The sequence below is a fragment of the Aspergillus pseudotamarii genome (genome assembly GCF_009193445.1).
Source record: "Aspergillus pseudotamarii strain CBS 117625 unplaced genomic scaffold BDV38scaffold_2, whole genome shotgun sequence".
Taxonomy (NCBI): domain Eukaryota; kingdom Fungi; phylum Ascomycota; class Eurotiomycetes; order Eurotiales; family Aspergillaceae; genus Aspergillus; species Aspergillus pseudotamarii.
The window spans coordinates 956,742-983,043 of NW_022475016.1; the positions used below are offsets into that span (position 1 = coordinate 956,742).

The 26,302-nt window shown below is 46.9% G+C and overlaps 8 protein-coding genes and 1 non-coding gene across 9 annotated transcripts; 8 read left to right on the forward strand and 1 right to left on the reverse strand.

Moving 5' to 3' along the window:
- Positions 1-417: 417 nt before the first annotated feature.
- BDV38DRAFT_292041 (CHAT domain-containing tetratricopeptide repeat protein) lies at positions 418-3,471 on the forward strand (the record flags this gene model as incomplete). The annotated part of the gene is made up of 6 exons (XM_032061907.1): positions 418-712; positions 749-2,194; positions 2,262-2,761; positions 2,819-2,900; positions 2,936-3,088; positions 3,119-3,471. The coding sequence occupies 6 exons, from the start codon at positions 418-420 to the stop codon at positions 3,469-3,471; spliced, it is 2,829 nt and encodes a 942-aa protein (XP_031919499.1).
- A 222-nt stretch (positions 3,472-3,693) lies between these two features.
- On the forward strand, positions 3,694-3,775 carry BDV38DRAFT_t15. Its single transcript has one exon. It is a non-coding gene; the product is annotated as a tRNA-Leu (tRNA).
- Positions 3,776-5,184: 1,409 nt separating this feature from the next.
- Positions 5,185-8,270, forward strand: BDV38DRAFT_292042 (putative beta-galactosidase; the record flags this gene model as incomplete). Its single annotated transcript, XM_032061908.1, has 2 exons — positions 5,185-6,728; positions 6,779-8,270. 2 exons carry the CDS (start codon positions 5,185-5,187, stop codon positions 8,268-8,270), a joined length of 3,036 nt encoding a protein of 1,011 aa, XP_031919500.1.
- Positions 8,271-9,816: 1,546 nt separating this feature from the next.
- On the forward strand, positions 9,817-11,938 carry BDV38DRAFT_277459 (DUF3176 domain-containing protein; the record flags this gene model as incomplete). The annotated part of the gene is made up of 3 exons (XM_032058492.1): positions 9,817-10,352; positions 10,434-10,603; positions 10,656-11,938. The coding sequence occupies 3 exons, from the start codon at positions 9,817-9,819 to the stop codon at positions 11,936-11,938; spliced, it is 1,989 nt and encodes a 662-aa protein (XP_031919501.1).
- A 3,478-nt stretch (positions 11,939-15,416) lies between these two features.
- BDV38DRAFT_277460 (uncharacterized protein) lies at positions 15,417-16,718 on the forward strand (the record flags this gene model as incomplete). Its single annotated transcript, XM_032058493.1, has 4 exons — positions 15,417-16,221; positions 16,280-16,374; positions 16,443-16,539; positions 16,600-16,718. 4 exons carry the CDS (start codon positions 15,417-15,419, stop codon positions 16,716-16,718), a joined length of 1,116 nt encoding a protein of 371 aa, XP_031919502.1.
- Positions 16,719-17,288: 570 nt separating this feature from the next.
- On the reverse strand, positions 17,289-18,990 carry BDV38DRAFT_267342 (general substrate transporter; the record flags this gene model as incomplete). Its single annotated transcript, XM_032056569.1, has 4 exons — positions 17,289-18,302; positions 18,360-18,520; positions 18,584-18,686; positions 18,733-18,990. 4 exons carry the CDS (start codon positions 18,988-18,990, stop codon positions 17,289-17,291), a joined length of 1,536 nt encoding a protein of 511 aa, XP_031919503.1.
- A 687-nt stretch (positions 18,991-19,677) lies between these two features.
- BDV38DRAFT_277462 (zinc-dependent alcohol dehydrogenase family protein) lies at positions 19,678-21,200 on the forward strand (the record flags this gene model as incomplete). Its single annotated transcript, XM_032058494.1, has 8 exons — positions 19,678-19,715; positions 19,796-19,865; positions 19,940-20,008; positions 20,073-20,088; positions 20,173-20,373; positions 20,427-20,572; positions 20,640-20,952; positions 21,007-21,200. 8 exons carry the CDS (start codon positions 19,678-19,680, stop codon positions 21,198-21,200), a joined length of 1,047 nt encoding a protein of 348 aa, XP_031919504.1.
- A 1,153-nt stretch (positions 21,201-22,353) lies between these two features.
- Positions 22,354-23,963, forward strand: BDV38DRAFT_292047 (cytochrome P450; the record flags this gene model as incomplete). Its single annotated transcript, XM_032061909.1, has 2 exons — positions 22,354-23,308; positions 23,368-23,963. The coding sequence occupies 2 exons, from the start codon at positions 22,354-22,356 to the stop codon at positions 23,961-23,963; spliced, it is 1,551 nt and encodes a 516-aa protein (XP_031919505.1).
- Positions 23,964-24,368: 405 nt separating this feature from the next.
- On the forward strand, positions 24,369-25,490 carry BDV38DRAFT_233701 (uncharacterized protein). Its single transcript, XM_032053158.1, has 2 exons — positions 24,369-24,424; positions 24,483-25,490. The coding sequence occupies exons 1-2, from the start codon at positions 24,384-24,386 to the stop codon at positions 25,402-25,404; spliced, it is 963 nt and encodes a 320-aa protein (XP_031919506.1). The 5' UTR covers positions 24,369-24,383; the 3' UTR covers positions 25,405-25,490.
- The last annotated feature ends 812 nt before the right edge of the window (positions 25,491-26,302 follow it).

Below are 26,302 nucleotides of genomic sequence, written 5' to 3' on the forward strand. Positions count from 1 at the left end.
ACCGGAAACGAACAGTGGATCACTCTGGCTATTTTAGCCGAAGCGTTTCATGCAAAATACAGACAAAGGAAAGAAATAGAAGATCTCGAGCGGGCAATCACGATATATTGGCGGATCTTGCATGAGATTCCTAAGAACATATCCATATTTGCGTACTTCTTGGACTACCTTGCTAGAGCGCTAAAGGAAAGGTATTCTCATGGCAGCCAAACAAGATACTTAGATCTTGCAGTTGAGATTTCTCACCAGGCTGTCCAAGCGACGGATGAGGATGATTCAGAATTAATCTCCCGAATTGAACGCCTGGGGTGCCGCCTCCATGAGCGATATGACCACACGGAGGACATCGAAACTCTACAAGAGATACAGCAGTTAGGCTTCCAAGCAATGTGATTCACGCCAAAGGTCGATACCAACATGGCACTGCTATTATACAACTCCGGAAGGGCCTTTCTTTTACATTGGGCGCAGACGGAGGACAAGGACGCACTGGAAAAAGCCCTTATCGTAACGAGACAATCAGTGGAGTGCACGCCAGAGGGTGACGATGGTCTCGCGAATAGACTCTGTAGCCTGGGGGCCTGCGCGTTTGCTATGTTCAAACACACAAACCGAATGGAAGATCTTGACAATGGGATAGATGCATTCCGCAGGGCAGCACAATTAGTGCCTAATAACCATCCCACCCAGTCAAGCTCTCGTGCTCTGCTATGTAATGCCCTTTTTGTGCGCTTTTAGGCCCAGGGAGATCTTCAAGACATCGATGCAGTTCTCTCGGCGAGTCGTAAGACTGCGGCTACCGGGACTGACGAGAGTGGCCATAACGCTTGGGCTTTATACCATCTAGGCAATCAATTGGACTTCAAATACGTCAATACAGGTAATGTGGAATGTCTTCACGAAGCAATTCAAGCATGTAGCAAGGCACTGGATCTTCCGCACGAAGATAATGTCATCCGTGCGAAAGTTTTCGCACTCCGCGGAAAATGCCTTCGGGAATCATTTGAGCACACTGGGGATGTAGCTGAGCTCGAAAGGGCTGTTGCGGATTGCAAACTGGCAGCCAAGATCATGTCTGAGGACCACCATGCACTTCCGGGGATCCTACAGAGGCTGGCATTTTCCTTCCAGGAGCAGTACCAACTGTCCGGAGAGATGATGTGTCTGCAGAAAGCAATCAAGACAGCCCATCGATCGCTACGCCTTGCATCTATTTATGGCCATGCCATGTCAAAATTCTTGTCCACTCTAGGGGGCATTCTTTTGCGCCGATATAGTGCCACGTTGAGGTTACGGGACTTGGATGACGCCATTCATGCACTGTGTGAATCATTGAAAAACGAGGCCCAAATGCCCAGGGTGGTCTCCGCAACTAATATGGATATTCTCGCAAGTTGTCTAGGTACCCGATACCACCGAAGTGGAGATCAAAGAGATCTAGAAGGGGCAGAGTACGCGTCACGGCAGGCAGTCGAAGTCGCACCCGCCAACCATGCCGGGCTGCCAGCATACTTGGCCAATTTGGGTAGCTACCTCATGGATCGCTTCCAAGCGACGAGGAAGCCTAACTATCTTAAAGAATCAATGCATACCTTCGCGCGTGCCCTCGACCAAGTACGAAGTCCTTTGCATGCTCAATTGTGCCTAGGCGTTATGGCGGGCTGTAGACGCATTGTGTATATGATTACACAGAACGACGAGCACCTTGAAGCTGCTATTAAAATATGCCGCAAGTCCATCGCAGTGCTTTCGACTGAATCTGACATTATTGCTAATTCTCAGGACGAGCTCGCACTCCTTCAATGTCAGAATCCTGATGACCAAGGTGAGGCACTGGGTTTGAGCTTACAAGTGTGGAACTCTCTCAGAGCCTCTCCCTTCGGACGTGTTAAGGCAGCAAGTAGTGCAATCAAAATTTATATTGATCAATCTAACCTTGAGAAAGCCTATACACTTGTCATAGCGGCAATTAATGTTATCCCACTTGTTCACAATCGGTCGCTCACCCTTCAAGATCAGCAAGAAGTTGTGCAGGTCTTTTCCGGTCTGGCCACAGATGCATTTTCCTTGGCATTGAGAACTAAACGGCCTCTCCTTGAAGCACTTGACTTATTAGAACGCGGACGCGGTGTTATTCTGAGTCTTCTGATGAATGACCGAAGTGACACGGTTAAGCGCAGGAAAACACATCCAGGTTGGCCTGCAGAAGTTGAAAAAGTACTCTACAGCCCTACTGTGAGCCTTTACTCTGAAAAATGCAGCCAAATACCGCTTTGGTAGTTTAAGCGTCGCTCAAGGAGGACCTGAAGCACCCGCGGAGAATGTCCAATTTAGCCCAGCCGTAGACTCTTCCGAGAAGAGAATTACGGAAGAAGAGGTTAAGGCAGGCGCAGCGAGGGGTAGGATTATTATTGTCAACATCACTAGCGTGGGGAGTGACGCTTTAATTCTATCCTCGACCGGTCTCAAAGTAATTCATCTTCGAGGCCTCGACTCCGATGAAGTCAGAGACTGGATCAAAAAAGACATGACAGCCACGTCAGGCAACCGCGGTGCGAATAATAAAGCCTACTTGCGCTTTCTTTCCTGGCTGTGGAGGGTGTGCATCAAGCCTATTCTCAATGAGCTCGAATATAAAGTGCATGATTCTCCTGAAGAAATGCCAAGGGCCTGGTGGATTGGAACAGGGCTGGCCAGCTCATTTCCGTTTCATGCGGCAGGCAATCACCTTACAGAACCAAACGAAAGCACGAATTCTCGAGTCCTTTCTTCTTACACTCCATAGTTGAGAGCCCTCCTATATACGAGGAATCGAGAGCCTCTGTCCGACCAGGAAATTCACCGCCCAAAGCTCCTTACAGTGTCTATGGCTACTACGCCCGGTGCTGATGATCTTGACGGTGTCTTGCAGAGACAGTCGCCGTGACGGACACAGTTGGGAACTATGTTCATGCGGAATGCCTCAGTCAACCTGATGCTGACACAGTCAAAAGCCGACTCTCAGGTTGTCATATTGCCCACTTCGCTTGTCACGGGGTATCAGAGCCAAGAGATCCATCTCAGAGCGGACTATTATTCCAGACCGTCGGTGACTCACCAGAATAGGACAGGCTTACAGTCGGCAGTCTGTGTGATATTGACTGTTCGCAAGGCCAGATAGCCTATCTATCCGCATGCTCAACCGCCGAGAACCGATCCAGATGGCTTGTCGACGAGGTATTGCATGTTGTGAGCGGGTTTCAGGTTGCCGGATTCCGAAATGTGATTGGGTGTCTGTGGCCTGCTGATGATACTGTTTGTGCAGAGATTGCAAAGCCGTTTTATTCTGAACTGTGTCGTGGTGGAAAGATGGAGTGTAACGACGGTGCTGTTTCATTGGCACTTCACAAGGCCGTCCTGAAGATTTCAAGGAGTCCCCAGTACTGTAAGTGGCCTTTGCATTGGGCACAGTATGTTCATTTTGGCACTTGAGTACGCGAGTATACCATAGTTCAGCCAGTAATATATCAAAGCCTTTCGACCCACAGACCTTCGCGCATAAATCTGGCATTATTTATAGATATTTTTGTTTACGTTATATCTAAAATTTGGCTCATACCTGGTTTTGGCTTGAAAAAAAGGATCCGCTAGAAGCAATGTAGTTATTCTATTGTTTGGTCATATTATTAGATAAAGGAACGAAAATTCAACCAAGGCGAGATGGCCGAGCGGTCCAAGGCGCTGGAGTAAGGTTCCAGTCTCGAAAGGGGCGTGGGTTCAAATCCCACTCTCGTCAACATCTTTTTGTTCTTTTTGGCCTCTTCCACCTTCATTTTGTATACTGCCTCCTCATCGCAAAAAAAAGGCAATCCTTGGTTATCTACTCCGTACAGCGGAAAAAGTTGTGAAGATATTCAATAAATATGGTCCACAATGCAGCCCTTATCCCTATGCTGTAGAGCATGTCATTGGAAGAACTTAAGAGTGTTTTACCGTCAGGACTAGATGTGTCTAACCCTGGATAAAGACTCCCACTTCCCACCTGGAGCCTATTTACTGTACGGACAAAAGATTGAAGTCAACTTCGGCTAAATGTCGGGGCTGGTCGACGATCATATCCTAAAAATGATGAGCATCGCCCTAGTGCGGGGAAGTAATCGGTAGCTTGAGACTTCGGGTATATTAGCACATATCCTCTGAATGTTTGGTCCGATAATGTACTGTCCATAAGACAACTACGGAGTTGTAATAATGGAATCCCACATGGGTTCTCTTTCGGTAGAGATGTGCTTATCAAAAATAGGACCATATATCGTCGTGAAGTATCCGAACAGATATATGACCCAAGACAAACAACACCATGTAAACCCCGCGCGAAATTTAATCTGGGTACTATGCACTCTGATGTCAGAGTTGATGGCACCTATCTTGGGTCCCCATGCCTCGAGTCATGGACATGTAGGGACGGAGTCTCTATTGGACTCAGCCCCCCACAAGCGTGATATTTCCCTTTACTTACTCTGTATTGCGGAGTTCTCGGCGATATGTCCGGTCCTAGTATAGTGGTTGAAAGTACGGAGGAGCCAGATAAACATCTCCCCACTCGGTAGCACAGAAGCAGTACTTCGGGGATCCCGGTGGATGTCGAGGTATACAGCCCAGTGTGGTGACTTCCGAAGCCGTTATTCACGCTCGAGGTCACAGATTCCGCCAGACGGACATTCACGTTCGGAGCATAATCCAGAGACAGGTCGGTCCACGGTGAGCTCGGCTTCCATTCTTCCGAACAGCGAAGCTCCGTCCAGTTCAATTAGAGACTCAAATACAAACGGCTAAATCTTCGCCGGTAGAGGCCCCGCGATCGACCAGGTGCTTGAAAACGATATCACCCCATTGCGGGGAAAGCAATTCCTTCGGAGTAACTCCTTGCGTCTGGGCATGTTTAAAAGCTGTGCCAAGGCACCCGGTCCATGTGTAAGGGGAGTCGGGGCCTTCACCACTACCGCATCTACCGGATCAAGTAGTATCTCCTGCGAAATGTGGTTCCTGTCCCTAGGATTCTTGGCACAACGGGGCCATCATCATTTCTTGGCCCAGGGCTTGGCATAGGTCTCCTCCATTTGGGGGGAGTGGGTTATTTATTGGAACTGGGTCACCCAAAATGGTGCAGGGCAGACGCACCGTCACGAGTCCACCATTTCCCCTATGGCGTCTCTTGCGACCACCGGCTGGCCAGGAGCCTTGCCTGACTGGTCTAATTTGAATGTGCTGCATCGCAATACATTGGCCCCCAGGGCGCACTTTTACCTCTACCCCAACGAGGAAGCGGCCCTGACATTCGATCGTGAGGAGAGTCTGTTCCACAGCCTGAATGGGACTTGGAAGTTTCACTACGATGTCTCCCCATTCGTGTCCCCCTCCTGGGATAGTAATGTCAATAACTGGGATGATATTGTGGTGCCTAGTATGTGGCAGACGCAAGGATACGGCCGCCCACATTATACCAATATTGACTACCCTTTCCCTGTCACCCCACCGAATGTCTCATATATAAACCCAACAGGGTCATACTGGCGTGAATTTGCAGTCCCCTCTGATTGGGACGGGCAGCAGATTCGTCTTCGTTATGAAGGGGTGGACAGTGCATTCCATGTCTATGTCAATGGCGAGGAAGTCGGCTATAGTCAAGGTAGCCGAAACCCTAGCGAGTTTGACATTACTGAATATCTCTCACCTAATGATACCAACACACTTGCGACTCGTGTCTACCAATGGTCGGATGGCTCCTATCTCGAGGATCAGGACCAATGGTGGCTTTCAGGGATCTTCAGAGATGTCTACCTCATACCATTCCCTCACTCTGCTATTACGGATTTCAGTGTCATGCCAGAGTTGGATGATAGTCTTGAGAGTGGCACCTTAAACGTTAATGTGACTATCCAGGGAGAAGATGGTGACATGCGTATCAAGGTCCTACAACCGAATGGTGAGGTATTCGACAGCTGGTCAGGATCATCATCAGACCGCTACTCCAAGAGAGTAGAGGGCGATGATTTACACCTCTGGTCTGCTGAAACTCCCAACTTGTATACGATCCTAATCGAATTCAATGGCCGGACTATTAGCCAGAAAATCGGGTTCCGTCGGGTTGAAATGAGTGGCTCAAACTTTCTAGTTAATGGCAAGCCCATTATTATCTATGGGGTTAATCGCCACGAACATCACCATTTGTCAGGGAGAACTGTTCCTTACGAGGCAATGCGCGCAGACTTGATTCGGATGAAACGCTCTAATATTAACACTATTCGCACTGCTCATCAGCCACCACATCCGGATTTTTTCGACGTGGCTGATGAACTGGGCTTCTACGTGATCGCCGAGGCAGATCTTGAATGTCACGGGTTTATCAGGATTGAAGATACCGAGGAACAGGCGGCGACATGGGTGTCTGATAACCCCGAATGGACCCATGCATACTTGGATCGGGCCCAGCAGGTGGTAGAGCGGTTCAAGAATCATGTATCCGTGATTATCTGGTCCCTTGGGAATGAGTGCTTTTATGGTCAGAACCAGGCGGCCATGTACAAGTGGATTAAAGAGAGGGACCCCTCACGAATCATCCACTATGAACAGGACCGAAAAGCCGAATCAGCAGATATCTATAGCCATATGTATTCCAGTCCGGATACTATGCTTGAGCACATGGCGAATCACACGGATAAGCCTCTGATTCTTTGCGAATATGCGCAGTAAGTATTACTTCCAGGATAGGATGGATTGGCTGCTGACAATGGTCAAGTGCCATGGGCAACGGCCCTGGTGGATTAGAGGAGTACGTTGCCCTGTTTCGATCGGAGCCTCTCTCTCAGGGAGGACTCGTCTGGGAGTGGAACAATCACGGTCTGTTAAAGAAAGAAGGGGAACTGGAGTATTTCGCCTATGGTGGTGACTTTGGGGACGAGCCTAATGATGCCGACTTTATCATGGACGGTCTTACCCTCTCTGACCACACACCGATGCCCAGTCTGCTGGAGTACGCCAAGATCATCCAGCCGGTCACTGTACGCTTGACCGAGGACTCTAGCCAGATGATTGTGACCAACCATTACGACTTTGTTGACCTCAGCGGACTGAATGTGTTCTGGCATATGGTCTATGACGGGCAGACGACCAACCGGACAGAACTAACGCTGCCCCGTGTACCGGCCGGAGAGAATCGCACTGTGAATCTGCCACTAAATACTGATGGCGTCTCCCAGGAAGCGTGGCTAACGATCGAGTTTGAGCTGAAGGAGGATCGAATCTGGGCAGACCAGGGCCACATTGTGGCCTGGGACCAGCTCTATCTGCCAGGAACCCCTGATCAGCGCTCAACGGCAGCTGTTGAGCGTGCTGTGTCACCCGTTGCGCGTCAGGCCGGGCTGCAAGTAACCCAGGACCGAGCGAAACTCAACATCACCACCAGTGGGATGGCCTTTGGATTTGACCTCCTGCAGGGCAATGTCACTTGGGAAGTGGATGGCGTCAGCATGTTCCAGCAGGGGCCGGAGCTCTATTTCTACCGAGCAATGACTCAAAATGATGAGGCAAGTGAAGGTGACGGCGCGGAATGGGATGAGGCCAGGGTTGGTATGATGCATACGCAGGTTCGGGATGTGACATGGTCACAGACGGAGAACGAAGTGGTGGTTCACTTCCGGATCCGTGTGGCCCCGAAGGTGCTTGAATGGGGCGTAGAAGCCGATCTTATTTACACCGTGTCTACTGCGGAGCCGGCAATTCATGTCCAAGCTAGGGGTGAGTTTGTGGGTAAGAACACGCCGTCTGTCGTTCCTCGTATCGGGCTTATGGCTGTCATGTCCAAAGAGTTCAGCGATGTGAGCTGGTTCGGACGAGGCCCAGGAGAAAACTATAAGGACTCGAAGCAGGCATGCCGCATGGGTCAATATGAGTCGACCGTGGAGGAATTATATACGCACTACGACTACCCCCAGGAGAACGGAAACCGTGAGGACCTGCGGTGGTTGCAGGTTTCTAACGGAGAGGTGACATTGGATGTGCGTCGTGCAGATGAGGGGGCTTCATTCAGCTTCACGGCTGGACGATATATGCCATTCGACCTGAATGATGCAAAGCACCCTCATGATCTCAATCCTCTTAACGTCACTGTGCTCAATCTCGACTATGACAACCATGGCTTGGGATCCGCGACTGTCGGCCCTAAACCATTCGAGAAGTACAAGTGTAGGACGGAGCCATTTGATTTCACATTTGTGATGAGCTTGGCCTAATGGGATGGTGTTTGATTCATGTGTTTTAACTCAGATGTCAATTTAGAGTGGTTGTAGCCCTCCAATAGTCTATGAGAATAATCCATCCATCAGTCAACCAAGATTCTATTAACTTGCTGGATCCCGTCTGTAGAGGCGACTAGCTATGAAGGCGTTTCAACTGAATGAAACAGGAACCTAGTATCCAAAACGCCAAAAAGAAGTAGTAATCAAACAATCCCAAAGCAGAAAGGCATAAGAAAGAGGGCATATAGCCACTAAAACATCAAAGAGCAACCTAATGACACATCCCTTAGGTATCTGACCATTTGTGTTACTGGCATATCCGAAATTCCGATTTTCGGTGGACAGTGCTTTATCCAGCATTGCCATATATCCGTGGAAATCACCGCTTTCTGCTTGGGCCGACACAACGAAGCTTTGCATTGACGTCCTCGGCCTAGTCGCTATTCGTGCTTGTTCAGAGAGCAGAGATCAAGTCTGGTGGGCCCAGTGGAATGTGCCCTGCGCGTACTGCGCTCTTCCTGCAGGCACGGACATACTAGCCCAAGAAAGATGTGTATTAACTAGACTGTAAGGTATGTACTTAGGGCTGACCCTGGCCGCTGATTAATTTCTGGATAATCCCGCGGAATACGTAAGCTACAGCAGCGGTATTGCACCATTATCCTAACTCTACAATTACAAACACCTTAACGAATAATTAATTTTGGTTTGTCCTGTCACAAGTCCTGCATCAGCTTGGGCCCAAGCTGTGTCAGGATGTCTGCGGTATTCTGGACTACAAAAGGACTGCATACTATTAGTAGTATCTCCATAGCGTCAACCGACTCGTTGCGATACCATTAGTGGAATCCCATCGAAAGCGGAACATGTGGCCATGCCAGTCGCGCGAGTGCCAAAAGTATACACCCCTTTGGTGGACTTAACTACTGACTGTATATAAACCACACGTATGGAGGTTAGTAGTTGGGCGGGTGACCACCAGCGAATGCCTCCTCTCGTATGTGTTTGTTCACCCATTCTTTCTATTCGTTGGGGAAATACCCTTGCTACCCTACTACTTTAGCTCTTCACCTGAACTCCACGGGGGTCCTGACGCGTACCGGCACGCTCTCAGTGTCCCTCCCGCTGCCGACTTTCTCATGGCATGATGAGTGACAGGATACAGTGATACAGCGGTCGGCATTATGAAGTTGGGCGTGTGCCACAGGAGCACTTATAATTGACGCAAAAGCAAGTATAATGGATCTCTCCATAGGATTGCATTTTGACTTCTCCCTGTGTGCTCGGGCGCTTCCGGCAACACGAGGATAAATTAAGGGGTGCCTCCTGGGGGTAGATGCATTAGCTTGTGATAATGCGAAATTTTACTCCGCCGATTTCTTTAGTGATATGGGGGCCCAAAAAAAAAAGTACTGGTCTGGTTTGCTCACTTTTCCACCGTGAGCCCCCGCAATTTTAATTTTTACAGTTTTACTTTAGCAAAGCCATATCTTCTTTTCTCCGGATCCAAGCAGGACCAAGAATCAAACAGTTGGTAGATATGATTTCGTCCAAAATCCCCTCCCGTGGCCAGGGGACCGACGAAAGTCCCCAGCTCCATTTGATGCAGCCAAGAGAGTCATGCACCGTTCTACCCACAACCGAGTCACAAAAGGCTCATTCTGAAGCAGATTCATCTCAATTTCGCCAAGATCATCTAGTGCGCTACGATCTGGTTAACTCTACAAGCAAACAAAGAGACCGCCGGCCTGCGTCTGCCACTCTGAAAGATTGGGGCTTGGAAACTGCTGGAATAATTGTATCAGCTGTCATTATCATTGCCATTATTGTCATCCTTCGAAAGTACAATGGGCGCCAACAACAGGATTGGAAGCATATCTCCCTCAACTCTCTGGTTTCCTGGTTGAGCACCCTTGCCAAAGCTTGCGTGATATTCTCTGTCAGCCAAGGAATTGGTCAATTGAAATGGGTCTGGTTTTCAAAACGCAGTCGACTATTGTATGATCTAGATGTGTTCGACTCGGCAAGCAGAGGGGCAACCGGAAGTGCGTTCCTTCTATGGCTTGTGAAGGGACGGTATGTGAAATCGCAATCCTTTTCATCACCAAGGCAGGAGATCATAACTTCATTTTCTTCTTTCTGATTATCCATTTGCAGAGATACAGCCTTGCTTGGAAGTCTAGCTATGGTTCTAGCCATAGGGTTTGACCCTTTCATCCAAAATCTAGTGCATTATGTCCCAGGTAGCATTGACAGCCCTTCTGAGATCTCATTGCTCGGAAGTACATCATTATATAACACAGTTGGGCCATTGTCAGGAGGCGGTCGTATGCAAGTGTCGATTCGGAGGGCTTTCCAAATTTACTGACAGTTTGACAGTATTTTACGTGGATCCCATTTTGAAGGCAAACGTGTATAGCGCCTTGTTCAATACAAACCCAGCGCAGCCATGGGCGGTTCCACAATATACATGTTCGACAGGAAACTGCACTTGGGCACCAATGGCAACTGTGGAAATCCGTGCCCTTTGCTCTAATCTTACTTCGACTCTAAGCACGTCATGCACCGATGGGCCAGGGTTCACCAACTGCACTGTATCATTGAACAGCGGTGTCGCATTATGGTATTTGACCGGCGGTGGCTTTGCCCGGCCTATGGTCATCAATACAGTATCTGGAAGCTCTAAGACCTTCTATAAGAATAGCACGTTCCCTGTTATACAGTACATTTTGGCAATAGGGTCAAATGACAACCCAGCCGTGGGTGGCGGAATTTCTACCCAGATTGGGAAAAGCACTCAGTTTGTTGCCACAGAGTGTGCCCTTCAACCAACCGTTAGAAGCTTTCAATCGTCCGTTATCATGGGGGTTTACCATGAAACACAGCTTGCAGAGTGGCCGGTGTTGAATGACACAGTTGAGAATCTCAGCTTCGCATATTCCTTCACACCTCCCTGGAATGAGAGTTTGGGGGCAGAAGAAAGTCAAACTTTTGGTCTAGCCTTCGAGGCATGGAAGTCACTCACTTTTTTCCTTAATTACCTTTTCGCCGGCTATGTATCTGCAGCCTCTGATATTTTCAATTTTGATCCATTGAACTTGGGGAGCTCATATGCTACGGCTGATGCCTTGGAGGCCATCTTCTATGGCAATTTTACTGGCACCAACTGCCAAGATGCCGACCAACTGTCTTGCACTATGAAGAATGTTGCTGCTGCTATGTCTAAAACTATAAGGGACTCTGCATTTACTTATAGTACCAGTTACCAACCAACTGAGTTTACGAAGGCAAAAACTACTACTGGAAAAGCTCAGATTTATGCCTCATTTGTGGACGTTCGCTGGGTGTGGCTCACTCTTCCAATCATTGTCTGGGTTCTGGGAGCACTATCCTGCCTATGTACCGCATGGATGACCCACCAGGCTCATATACAGACCTGGATGAATAGCGTTCTGCCTTTGCTCTTTCTTCACCTCCATCGCGACAGTACCATCGATTTTCAGGGTGGCGGCGATGAAATTGTTGGAGTGCAGTTGAGAGAACAAACCAGGAACGAGAGTGATGCCTCAAAGTGTTATAGTCTGGTTGGCTGTGACAATTCTTTAGAAGGATGTATCCGTATAGCAAAAAGGGCCAAGGCAAAACTTCAGCCGGGCCCTTAGTGTAACGATACACTAGAGTTTTCAGGATTGAAACCTGGAAAGCAGGCCAGGTATATTTGGCAAGGAAGACGGACAGAGACCAAAATGCCGAATGTACATACAAGGAGTGATTCTTGCCAGAATCAAATTGGGTCTGTAGTATAGCAGATATAAACAGGATGGAAGATAAACAATCGATCCCATGACGTTTTGGTCGTGACTTCGAACTGAACCTCGATTGAATTGTCTCATACTGACGGACTGCTTCTGTAATTGATACCTCAGGCTCTAAGCATAGTGCAGTACACTTCATCCTCATTTATCCAAGCCCGAGAATCATTGAAATATACCGTTAGAAGGCTCTACATTTGGATATACAATACACTTATTACCGGGGCAGTGAGGCAATATCTTAAGAGGGTTTTGGCGCCAAAAACCTGGAGGGTCCTCTTGAAATAACTGGACAAGAAGTCTGCGAGGTCACTTGTTGAAGCTAGAAATAGAGGGTGAATCGAAAAGACTTTTCATAAGGGGATCTGGATTCATAGACGATAATTGCGACAGAATGGGAGTAGCCGTTTCTATCTGCATTACTTTCTTGTATTCTAGTGGCATTCAGGGCCGATATTTGGTCCTGAAAATACTTCCTATCATATTTTACCGATCTACGTTTCATTCTTTCCCTTTTTGTCACGCTGTCTTCGTTGACTACCCTTTGCGATGGAGGAAGTCGGCGTATCATTGGTCTGGCTTTGTAGCATGGACAAGTTCAATTTATTTCACTAAGAACATTCCATCTTTAGAAGGTATAATATTCGGTAAGCAGGGAAGTAAATGATGTTGATTGCCTTAACGTTTGTGAGTCGGCAGACAGGAAGCTATGTGATTGGGTAGTTAGTTCATTTCAAACGAAGGTTTGACATCGATTCTATAAACCACCTACAGAGGCTACCCACAGCTTTTTTCTGAAACCTTTGATCTGGTCCTGCTGCAAGTTTCCGTACCATATACCATTCATAGGCTTTGGTTCCATGCCATCGGAGTCTCAGGATGTCTTTAAGACTTTCCTGATGTTTTGAGGTCTGTTGAAGTTGACGTTCTAATCTACCGTGTAGTAACGTTGCTGGAAGCCCTTACTAGGAGAAGCTTAACAAAAAGTAACCCCGCTTCCGTCTCCTTTATGTGTGTAGCATTATTTTAAAACAATTTTATTTAAGATGAATGGATATTTTCACATCTTATCCCACAACCCAAGTAGCTTAACTAAACCTCTTGTAGAGCAGGAATTCGAGTGTTCTATCTTTTTCTATTCAGGTAGAAATAGTGAAATTGAAACTATTTCGGCAAACAACTTCACTAATCGCAAGCCACCTAGCATAAACTCGTTGACGCTAGGTAATCACTAACATATAATACCAGCTGTATGTTTTTCTTTTGTTTTCTTTGTTATTGTGGTGGACGGCTGTTTCGAACCTATAGTCGACATGTCTCCTCGGCTGCGCTACCCGAGTCCAGGTGATATTATTACGGCGCCGTAGGGGCCAGTCACAAAAAGTGTGCAGTCAACAATATGACATGGGGATCATTGGCCTCTTAGCTCTCACTAGTAGCTAGCTATTAAAAGGGGATCTAGTTAGATTCCCGGTTATTAGTACATTCTATTGGGTTAGAATGCAGGGATGCCTGTTTTTTGATAGAAAATAAAAATATTATTAATATTTATTGATTTATTGATTTATTTTTATTTTTATTCGTATTTTTTTAGAGTAGATCGATTTAATCCAGCTCTCTCTATATTATATTAAGCCCCACGTATGATTTTCAAAGACGTAATGGTTGATTCTCAGCCGGACTCTAAGGCCGTGTACTATCATTATCTATAAGCTGGCACTCTTTGAATATCATAGATTGTACTAGGCATATGAGTGGTATGCCTCACTACGACAAGTTGATAAGAACTTACTATATGCGGGTTATACCAAGTTAGCCGCCTTTACACAGTACTAGAAATGTACATAATGACTAGGTATGCCTGTATAATATAAGTGCATATATCTAGAGGTGTTGAATGTTCAGTACCGAGGAAGAGCTAATGCCGACGGCTTCTTTGCCGGCCACCTAACCGAGTATGTACATACATAAACCGTTCGAGTGTACTTATCGAGCATAAACACCACCACACTCTCCATATTCACGAGATCAATATATATCAAGTCCGCCTATCATAATTAATACCCATGTCAACTCCTCTTTCCTACTTTCGATCGACCTCTTGGGGTGCTGCCTGGTTGAACCATCCTGATCTCAGGATCGACACTAGCGCATCCAACCCTTTTCGAGATACCACCAAACAGAACAATGCATGGAAGGATCGCACTTTCTTATATAGAACCTCACAAGACCCAACGGGGGTAAAATCCGAAGGCTACATCGTGATGCAGATTGGAGCCGGGGTATCGGGGAAAGATGGGGTTGCCCATGGAGGGTTTCTAGCAACGCTTATGGACGAAATTACCGGAGGCCTGATAGTATTATTGGACCTTGATCGTGGACTTGGGATACGCACTGCGAGCTTGAACACTACGTATCATAAGCTACTCCTTGCGCAGGGCTTTATCATGGCGCGGGCGGAAGTTGTCAAGGTTGAACGCCGGAAAGTATTCGTGAAAGGAGAAATAAGGGACGCTGCTGGGAGTGTCTGTACCACAAGCGAAGCTCTTTTTATTATAAATAGATCTTCCCTTTCCTAAACCTCATATGCATTACGACATCATCAGTACCATTTCCCTCCACCATGGACAAATGAAATGCCCATAGCTGCCTTTTATTGTGTATATCGAAGCCCTGAAGACGATGACATAAGCTGGATTTCCCCGCACTGAAGTTGGAGATCGGAGAGAGTTCAGTCCCCAAGCTGAGCATATCTCTTCGTTTCGCTGGCTGCAAAATTCATTATCAGCTATCTTGGCGACTAGGACTATTAACTACTAGATTATTCATACCTATGGACCGGCACCTGCCAGGAGGGCGTAGGCCGCGCCGATCTGGACCCCGCAGCAGGAAGGGTACGTGTTTTCATTGCTCGAGGCGCACGTGTCATGGAACTATTAGCTAATAAGTATAGGTTGGTACGATATAAGACAATAGGTCGTTTATTTAGATTCTGACCATGGATGCAGTCTTACTTGTCGAGGAAGACATACTCGCTGCGATGAAACTCGGCCTGTTTGTGGCAATTGTAGAAAGTCACGACTACAATGCCAACAACCGGACTTTGTTTCCTCGAAATGGAACACTTTCGATCCTGCTGTCGTCGGAGTAGAGAGACGTAAGATTAGTCAAATTGATACTCCCTCTTGACGTTTGCTGAGATGAAGCTGCCGCAGGCACTGAAACACCGCCGGAGCCCAACCGAGACGGTCAATGCATCAAAGTCAACCCTAACGGTGCACCTAGGTCTCAGAGAGATGGGGAACATCAAGTACAAGAGCCACGGATCATGTCCCGCGCTGCTGCGGATCGCGAAGGAGCGTCTCCTCCCGCAGAGTCTATGATAACGCCGGAAATTGTCCACCTTCTCCGGGTATACGAGAAAAGCATCGCGACTTGGATGGACGTGTTTGATTCGGAATTCACCTATCAACGGCGGCTGCTGTGTATGGCTCCATCGTCGCCGCTTTTATTAAATGCGATCTGCGCTCTTGCAGCACGGCAACTGAGCCTCATTGACTCTCCACGGACCTGGAAACCGGTGGCTGAACACTACTATGGCCAAGCTGTCCATTTTCTTGCCCGCCTTCTCAGTTCTTTCCCCAGCAAGATGGAACTCGCGATTGTTGGAACAATCCTACTGAGCAGTTATGAGCTTCTCGCATTCCCAGGCCTCGACTATCAACGGCATTTCAAAGGCGCACACACAATCATAGATTCATTACACGCTCACAACTCAGCAAGCTGCTTAACTCGCGCTTCGTTCTGGATATATGCACGACACGAGGTGGCTGAAGCGCTGAATCGTAATTCGCCTACCTTGCATGACCCGGGCTCGTGGCCAAAGTTGGACCTTTCAGCAGCTGAGCCAGCAGAGGATTCATTCTGTAATGACGCTTTACGCCTGACCGCTGAAACTGTCTGCATTGTTTTCGGAAAAACATCGAGAAACAGGACAAAACGGAGAAAGCGAGACCTGTCAGCTCTCCAGAGCGAACTGTGTACTTGGCTGCATCGGTGCCCAAAGCAGTGGAAAGGAATTGAATACGCAGAAGATGGAAACGTCCGATACTGGTTTCCACGCCCGAATTTTGGTACGGTTCTACCCCTACAGATCTCCAAATCACAACCTGACAGTAAAGGACTTGAAAGCCGCTGCACTAGTTTTCTATCATTTATCCATGTTGCTTCTGTGGCATGACCTTGAGAAGGTCCAGGAGGGACCGGAAAATGTGAGTGAGTTATATGTAAGTCGCCTATGACAACACCTCCCTCGCTCAAGCCTCCCTGACCCCGATGCTGACTTCGGTTGCAGGATCAAGTCGACGCACATTCAAGGCAGATAATCTTGATCGCGCTGTCAAGCCTTCCAGACTCCGCCATGGTTGTGGTTGTTCAGCCCCTTTGCTACGGTAAGAAATCGCGTCAGTGGTTGTATAAAGTCCATGTGCTCACTTGTCTCACCTGCTCAGCGGTGAAATACGTCAGAGACAACACACTTAAAGAGAGTGCCATATTATTGCTCGACGACATCGAGGCGCGGACTGGCTTTCATACGAAAAGCAAGCTTGAAAGACAACTCTGCCGTTGATGGCATCGCTGAAGAAGACATTCTCGGGTGGCTTTGCGTTCCTCCACGGTAATGAAACCTCTCCCCGCAAAAACCAGCCTTATGTCTGCAGTCCATACATCAGATTGTAAAAAGTGATTCCCACGACTCGTTGTCGCTAACCTCAGTTCATTTCCTTGCGTCGACTAAGTCTAGCTTGATTGATACAAACCTGGTAACCACGTGAGTAACATTCTAGAAGGCAAATAGATAGGAAACAGCCCAATGTATTTACATGCCACAATGTCAGTTGCTTGCAGAGGGTTTCGTCTAATTTAATCAACCGATGATATTTGCAGACAGGCGGAACACGTCGATGGAGATGTTAGTTGCCCTCTGCCATTGGGCAGTCGTACGCCTGAGCGCACTCCAAATAAGTTACTGGTAATTTCTCACACAATCACAAGTAGAATCCACATTGGCATGCTATCAAGAAAGATATCTGGGACACAAAATCTAGGGCAATAAACTCCAGCGGGATATTATCTAAAGACTGTCCCAGCATTAGGTCCGACTAGTATCGCACCCGTTTCAGCTACTCAGAATCATGCGTCACTTCTGTGGGACATTTTCCAGATGCATGATGTCTGATGTATGTTTGTCCAACTCTGTCGCCGTCGTCATGGCATGGTCACTACAGGCGAGAGTCCCCGTGAGACGTAAAAATGGTGGAGGCTTTATCGACACTCTGTCCGAGCCGATAAAAAACAAGTCAAGCTCTTCCAGGGAGCTTCGGGCTGTCTCGACAAAGAAAAAATAGACGACCAAGCCATTGACGAAATTGAAAACTGCGAAGATGACATAGAGACGCCACCCTATTTCGCTGATTCCGATGGGTGTGATCAACACAATGACATAATTGATGGCCCAGTTGCAACCATTTGATAAGCCATAGAATCGGGCTCTGTACTTGAGAGACAGAATTTCGGCCGGATAAAGAAAGGGAATTGATTGCCAGGCAAAAGCAAAAACAATGAAGAACAGATAGACCATGACGACAACCACAATTCCTGCCCATGTTGCGGTCCCGCCCGTGGAGAGGACAATGGCTGATACAAGGAAACAAATACATTGGCCAGAAGAGCCCAACAGCAATAGGCGTCGCCGGCCCCATTTCTCAATCACAGTTATTGAAGTCAGATTGGAGACAAGCAGTCCTATTCCAGCGCAGGCGGCGAGTGCTCGGGACAGTGTGGAACTTAATCCAAGCTGGGTTTGAAATATTATAACGACGAAATAAGCAAAAATGTTTATACCCCCGATCTGAGCCATTAGCTGCACTGAACAGGCCAGCAGTAGGCGGAAAAGGTTTCGCCCCTGACCGGTCCAGAGTTCTGAGATCTTGCTCTTGTGAGCCGATCCCTCGACAAGAACTATCTCTTGAATGGCTTGCATCTGGGAAGCAAATGATGGAGAAGAAGGATCTTCCTCCATTATGTGACTGAGAACTTTGGAGGCCTCTTCAAATCTCTCGTGGGAAGCGAGCCAGCGCGGAGAGTCGGGAAGAAATGGAAGTATAAAGAATATGGGCACCAGGAACACGATCTGGAAGGCTGTTGGGATCCTCTATGAAGAACAAGTGAGCAACAGAATAACATGAGAACAACTTGTGTCCGTACGTACCCATTGAATTCCGCTGTTGATAAAGCTGAAGCCAAGGGTCAAGAATTGTGCCACTAGCCATCCTACATTATTGACAAACAGTTCACCAATGACGGCTCTCCCGCGACTGGCCGATAGACTAGTTTCCGCATGGTAGACTGGGACTGTCGCTGTGTTCATGCCTGTACCAATGTCAATCGCGCGGTTGGGAGCCACGGTCCACAGGGTTGAGTGGCTCTACCTACCATTTCCAATACCAGCAATGATCCTTCCACCGATTAACATTCCAACATTCATAGAGGCGGTTTGTATGATGGCACCCAGAATAGTTATCGCACTTCCTCCCAGCTTCTCAACAATTAGCAGCTACAGACCTTCGAGGGGTAGAACTGACAATTAATTTCCGATGGCCAAATCTCTGACAGAAGATGATACTGACCAAGGACCCGACAAGGCAGCCGATATCATATAGAGCAGCGATTTGCCCTGTGAGGCTTGGGCTTGGATGATCAAACTGCTTCACAAAAGCATCACCGCTAGCCACTCCCCCAAAAAGAGCCTGGTCATAGCCAAACAAAGAGAAGGCGCAGCCACATACTATGGTCACAAGTAACCGCTGCTTGCGACCACTGAGGGACCTAATGACCTTCATGCTCTGAGTCGGCAATATTTAATTGATTCTGAAACACTGACTGTGGTAATGGCAGGCAGATAAAGGGAAACATTAAACAGTCAACGAGTCAGAAAACATTGGGAAGTAGTTATATGTACCCCGGGAAACCCAACAAATACCGGGGACACAATCCACCATCTGCATCTGCGTGTCATTGCCAATTCAGAATCGTCTAATTGACTAAGTCATGAGAAGCGCAATTAGGGTTCTGTTAGTACTGTGGGGTGCTCTTCGACCCCCGCAATGCAAATGCTCTCTTAAATGACCCGATTAGGAATGATAGCCGTTCACTTCCCGGCATTAATACCGGAACATGTTCTGTTTGCTCCACATGTCAAGCATGCAATTGATATTATAGTTCGGGGTTCAAATATCTGGTTTCCTACCCCAATAGGGAAGATTACGCGGAGACTTGGGATAGTTCTCTTTGAAGTAGATGGTCTCTGTGAATTTTTGCGAGATGGGGGTCTGTGATACTGGGGCTACTCCACCGGCCAATATCCCGAACATCTTGTCCTCGTGAGGCCCACGTCGTATAGATAAACGACTTTACCACCACCTTCCCCATGTTTAAAGTCTTGCTTCGCTATCCTATTCTGATTGTAATAAGTTAAAATCAAGCTCCGTTATTCTGTCGCCTTTGCACCTCCGTCATCATATCTGATAATGGCTACCAGCCTCCCAACGACAATGAAGGCTCTCAGGTAATTCCTAATAACATTTTGAACATTGATGATATCCCCTCCCTTCCCCAAGGCATGCCACTTGCTGAATACTTTAGCAGATATGTAAAGCCGGAGAGTTATTGCATCGCTGATGTACCCCTCCCAGACGTTCGAGAGAATGACGTTCTGGTAAGGACTGCGCCGCAGCTCTCACCTAGTCTTAATTCGATCGAGTACCTAGTAACTGACTTATTAATCTTCAGATCAAGGTCAAGGCGTGTGGGGTGTGTGGGACTGACCTTCATATCCACGAGGGAGGGTTCCTTGCCAAGGTATGTAGCGTAGATTGGATGGCCGTCTCTGAATTCAAATAACCAGATTGATTGAACTGTTCAGTTTCCCCTGATTCCTGGTATGTGAATATATCCCCCTCCACAAGAGATGCGGTTGTGAGCAGTCACATTAGATGAGCATGTTTACCGACCAACGTTCATAGGTCATGAAGTCGTCGGTGTCATTGCTGCTGTTGGCGCACGTGTAAAAAGGTTCTCCATCGGCGATCGTGTTGTGGCTGATAATTCGGAACTGTGTGGGGAGTGTTTCTACTGTCTCCGGGGCCAGGAACTGCTCTGTGAGAATTTCGAAGCACACGGTGTTACTATGGACGGTGGATTCGCTGAATACTGCGCCTATCCCGGTAAGTTATTTGACGTATCTTCTCGTTTGCCAGGTTCTGACTAGGGTCAATAGCCAACAAGGTGTTTAAATTCCAGAATCTCTCGAATGTCAACGCTACACTCATCGAGCCTGCATCCTGCGCTGCTCATGGGATCGATAGACTCGCCGCAGCTGCTGGTTCCTCTATTCTTCTGTTCGGTGCTGGACCGACAGGGCTGGTGAGTCCCAGGGCCCCCATCCAAACCACGAACTTCAAAGAGCAACTAATACAAGAAAAATGTTTAGATCCTGGCTCAAATGCTAAAGCAAAATGGCGGATGTCATGTCGTCGTTGCCGCCCCCGAAGGCTTGAAGATGGATTTGGCAAAGTCTCTCGGTGCAGGCCATGAGTATGTCGCTCTGTCGCGTAAGGATCCAGATGCACAACTCCAGATGCTCAAATCCCACCATCCCAATGGTTTTGACATTGTCATTGAGGCCACTGGAAATATAAAGGTCTTAGATGACTCCATCCACTTCGTCCGCAAAGGTGGGAAACTACTCGTGTACGGCGTCTTTGCTGATCACGACCGTGTGTCCTGGAGCCCTAGCAAAATCCGTACGTCTGTGTCTGCCCCATTGGCATGATACAAGCTAATTAATATTGTTATAGTCAACGACGAGATAACGATCCTCAGCAGCTTTTCTCAAGTCCATAAATTTCCCACTGCCATTGACTACCTCGAGTCCGGTCAGGTCACCGTCGATGGTATTGTGAACAAGACGTTTAGAATCGAAGAATGGGCCCAGTGCTTAGAAGAAGTTCGGAATAAGAACGCCATCAAGGCGGCCATCGTCTTTGACTAGGGTTGAAAGGGAGGGAACACGGCCATCCAGATCTCGTGGGTCAGATTGTGGGACAAATTCATTCACGGCCTCCTAACAGTCTGAGGGATGTATATATGTTTTCTCTATAACCTGATCTTGAAACAAGACTTGACAACTATATCGCTAGATACAACGAGACCAATTAAAATTAAACGATTGGCTGATTTCTCTGGTTCTGCATTCATATTGGACCGGATGTGCATCTCCACAGCCTATCTTGTCACAGCTTCAGTTCTAGAGCAAGTTATATAACGGTAATATAGTATTATATAAATTTTAAATATAGATTTCTATATCTCTATGTAATTTATCTCTTGTATTCTTTATTATATAATAAAAATACTAATCTAATTAATTGAACTAAATTCACTTAATGTTATTACCATATAGGATCTCTAGGATTAAGCTCACCTAACGACTTGACTAAAAGTCCAACCCGGGTGAGCTTGGAGGTAATAGACAAGGCAAGCCACTCACCGTGCATTTGATGCAAACACGTGGCTAGAGATCTAAAATAAATTGTGACCCTACGTTTATCAATGTCGATGCATGATTCACTCTGCGGCCCGACGATCACCATTGCCGGCTCTTATACCGTTTCAGGTAAAATACACGGAATGTCCACCCAAGTCGAAAAAAAGATGCCTCCAACCCCATGTTCACAAGCCATTCCTTGGCTGGAACTGCGGGGATCCTTTTCCATACAAGGCAAGGTAAGCCACCCCGCAAGGGCAGACTTTGGTATCTGCAGGCCCTTGTTGGCTGAAGATAAATATGCCTGCAGAATGATTCAAAGCAATGCATGGAGCACCCAGGGATGCCCCAGGTTAACCAGTGGTCCGGGATTGTGGAGTGGTGGGAGTTACTTGCGTTTAACATTCCCTATCAGGTAGCTCTCACGAGGCGCAAACTATGCCACTTGGACCATTGCAGTCAACCTTCGTTGAGCAGGCAAATACCAATCCCGGGAGATCGGGTGAATTGAAAGCAAATAAGCGTGACAATCAATAGCTTATAAACACCATCAGACTCTCACTGAGTTGTTGTACCATATTTCGCTGTCCCAAGACCCATAAGTCGTCGCTGAAATTTATCCCACATCGTCTCCGACTATTTCGGATCGACCCTTACAATGGTACTTGAAAAGCTTTTCATTGTGGTTTTTGTTGTCTTGGCCTTGAGGCCTTTAGTCATTTACTTCTACGACAGTAAGAAACTACGAAAATATCCGAATCAAAATCTCCTCTCCGGCGTTACCAATTTGGCCTCTATGCGAGAGAGGCTGCGCAGATTTCGAACAAGAGAATTATATCTTCAGCATCAAAAACATCCCGTCATCCGTGCCGCGCCTAATATACTCTCATTTCGAGATGTTAAGGCTATCAAAGACATCTATGGCTTCGGGTCGTCTTGCCAAAAGCATGAAATGTATAAACTACAGAACGGCGAGGGACACATGAACATTCTGAACGTCATTGATCGGGAGGATCACAATCGGAAACGTCGAATGCTATCACACGCTTTTTCCACCAAGAACCTGGAATCTTGGGAGTTCAAGATCACCGATAAAGTCGAAAAGCTAGTAGCCCAGTTGGATAGGAGAGCACATGCCCCGTCATGGAACAACAGCCCAAATCAACCGAACACTAGTATGGTTGACCTCAGATACTGGTTCAACCTCTTTACCGTCGATGCCATTGCCGATATCGCGTTGAGTGAGCGACTTGGGATGCTCGAATCTGGGTCGGACGTCGTCAAGGTTAGCGGTCCGCGTGAAGAAAATCGCACACATCGATTCATTGCGGACATGCACGAAGCAGCCCGAGTGAAGTCGAAGATTATTGGTACACTAGATTGGTACAACGTCTTAAAACAGGTTACTATCTTTTTCTCCTCGCGCTGCCGTTCGCAATGGGACTGTGGAGGCAACGTCGGCCAGATCGTAAGCCACTTGGCTAGCAAGCGATTGCAACGATACGAGGATGGTGAAAGCATTGATGATTTTCTAAGTTGCCTTATCAAGGATAAGGCGGGCAAGTCTCGAGATCTCGATATGGGTGAACTCAAGGCAGAAACAAACATTCTGCGTAAGCCATTTCCTTCGCAAACACGCTCCATGAGCCCAGGCTAATATGAACTTCTGTAGTTGATGCCGGGTCCGAGACAACGGCGATTGCCCTGACCCACCTACTTTACTATCTCATCAAAAACCCAAATTGTTTTCTAAAGCTAAGGAAGGAAGTGTCCGAAGCCATCACTGGAGACAAAGTTGCTCCCTACGCCAAGGTGAAAAGTTTGCCTTATTTGAAAGCCTGCATCGAGGAGTCCTTACGTTTATCACCTCCGCTTCCGCGCGGCCTCGAGCGTGTAACACCTCCCGCTGGGGCCCATATCATGGGTGAGTTCATTCCAGGGAATGTGGGTGTCTCGGTTCCTGCATATGTCGCCCATCGGGACCCGGATGTATTCCCAGAACCAGAAGCCTTCATGCCAGAGAGATGGTTCAACAATGAAAATATAGGTAAGATGCGAGACGCATTCATCCCATTTAGTGCGGGCGGTCGTGCTTGTATTGGGAGGAATATTACCATGATTGAGCAGCAAATCCTGATCGCCACCCTCGTGTACCGATATGACTTCTCTCTCCCTTCGCCTGATTGGACACTGCAGAATGAAGAGGCGTTCAATTTATGGCCCGTTGATCTGCCGGTGAAGGTTTGGAAAAGGGATCTGGAAACATAGCGGGAATTTACTACGTATTTGGCTAGACTCTGTTTTGGCATTGTGCGACGTGGTAGTAGTAGTTGTTGTTATCGATGTTCATGGAGTTTCCTGTATTCGCCAAGCTATATGTAGCAGCGTCTTCGAAGCCACATCTACTGTACGAGATTAAATTCAGCAAATAAGCCACGTATTGTATATCTTTGGTCAACTGTGTATTTTTGTGGCCGAAAAAGCCACATTCTTCGATTCCGAGAAGAACGAGAACGCAGATTTGCGCAGAAGACTGGTGATTGTGACCAACTTGTGTACCTTGTGGGGCTTGCATTCGCCAAGAGTTGAGATAATATAAAATACCACGTGTCGTTTTGGCCAGATGGCGCGTTGACACCTTCAACCTTTCCCAGTAGGTTGACTTTTTACGAATATCTGTGCTTAAATATGTCACAATCCATTCTAGATGTGGTCAAAGAATGCGACAAGTAACTACTTCCTAAGAATCCGTATTGGTATATGTTTCTATTGCTGATATTATTATAGTTTTACTCCAAGTGATGGACCCCCGTCTCACTCAAGAGTTCTGGACAAACGCTACGCTTTTATAGTAAATGGCTATGATGTGACATTGGGATATATTCCCCGCGAAACCTTTGAAAAAATCAAGTGGTCCTTCTGGTGGGAGATCGATCATTACCGACGTACAGTGACTCTAATGGTACCAATCACCGCTACGAGTGAATCGCGCTCTCGACTGGTAAAGGAAACTCTCCAAGCTACCAGAGAGCTTGGTGCAATTTCGATCCTCGAAAACTGGCGAGATGAAACCTTCCCCGTATACGGTCCACAGGGGCAAGTTCTGCTGGAGATAGAGCGTTGCGCAAGTGCCTTATTTGGGATTGTGGCTTATAATGTCCAACTGGTTTGTTATATAACGACTGAACAAGGCCTTCAAGTATGGATTGGCAGGCGATCAGACTCAGAACACAAACCAACAAATTCAGGGATGCTCAATACTACTGTAGCTGGGGGCCTCCCTTCTGGAAAGCTACCAATCGAAGCTCTTCTATGGAAAGCACAAGAAAAGGCATCTCTACCAAAGGATACAGTGAGAAGCAAGGTTCAATCGGTAGGCCATCTCACGTATTTTCATGTGCAGAGCAGGGCTAGAGGAGAGACTGGGTTGTTACAGCCAGGGGTAGAGTATCTCTATGAACTTGAATTAGATGCAAGCATAACTCCAAGATCGAGCTCCGAAGTGGAGAGTTTCACACTCTACACGGTGAAAGAAGTGCTTCATGCTCTGAAAGCGGGACAGTTTAAGCCAAACAGTGCTATTGCTATTACCAAATTCCTCATTTCACATAGGATTCTGAACGCTGAAAATGAGCCGGACTACACTGAAATCCTGTCGCATTTACATCGTGAGCTTGAGTTCCCTTGTGTGATTCTGCCATATAAATAATCATCTAGACAGCTTTGATGGTCCTGGCAAAGCAAGCTTATGACTCCATAACCTGTTGGCTATTGAAAATACCAGCTAGACGTCTTGTAGTGTATAACTTGAAGTAAATGCTACATTTGAAAATTTTCGCCCGCCCTACTCTTTTCTGTATCACCAAAATCTCTGGTATTTTGGCCATTTTGATCATTTAGTACCGCATCACCTAGCAGTGCTAGAAGCCGGTAAAACGGCCCGCTTTTTAGGTTAGTATTCCTATTAGTAGGACTAATAATCCCAATAATATAGTTAAGGTAGAATAACGTAATTGGTAAGCAATCCGGACACCAACACTGTCCTCAGCCACCCCGAGGTCATGTAAGCAGTAGACTGGCAAACGGGGAGGATAGGGGCGGTTAGTACGGGGAGGTTAATCCACTCTATATATCAGAACTGCAACCGGAAATAGTCTCCTTATTTATAAACAGTGTAAATAATATGAGTATATCTCAGGTCATCACAGTATATTATAGAGTATCTTGAAAGAGAGACAAGACTACTTAAAATTCTTCTACTATAGACTAACAGTAGTAATTCTAGAATATATTATTTCTTGATTACTCCAAGATCTTAGATTTAAATACTCTAAACTTGTGTGAGGAGTTAGAATTGGTAATACCTAGTTCTATAGCCATTACAGATAATATAAAAATCAAAATATCGTAAAGATCTGCTGTATTCAGAATATGTATACAGAGTAGGCTTCATTGGTAAAGAAGACTGAGACATATTCGCCTTTTAAGAGATATCTTTTGAATAGGGGTATTTCATTGGGGAATCTATCTTTGCTGTATGAAACGATGTTAGTAGAGAGGTTGGAACTGACCAGACTTATGGTAAGTTTTACTGCTTCTTATATTTT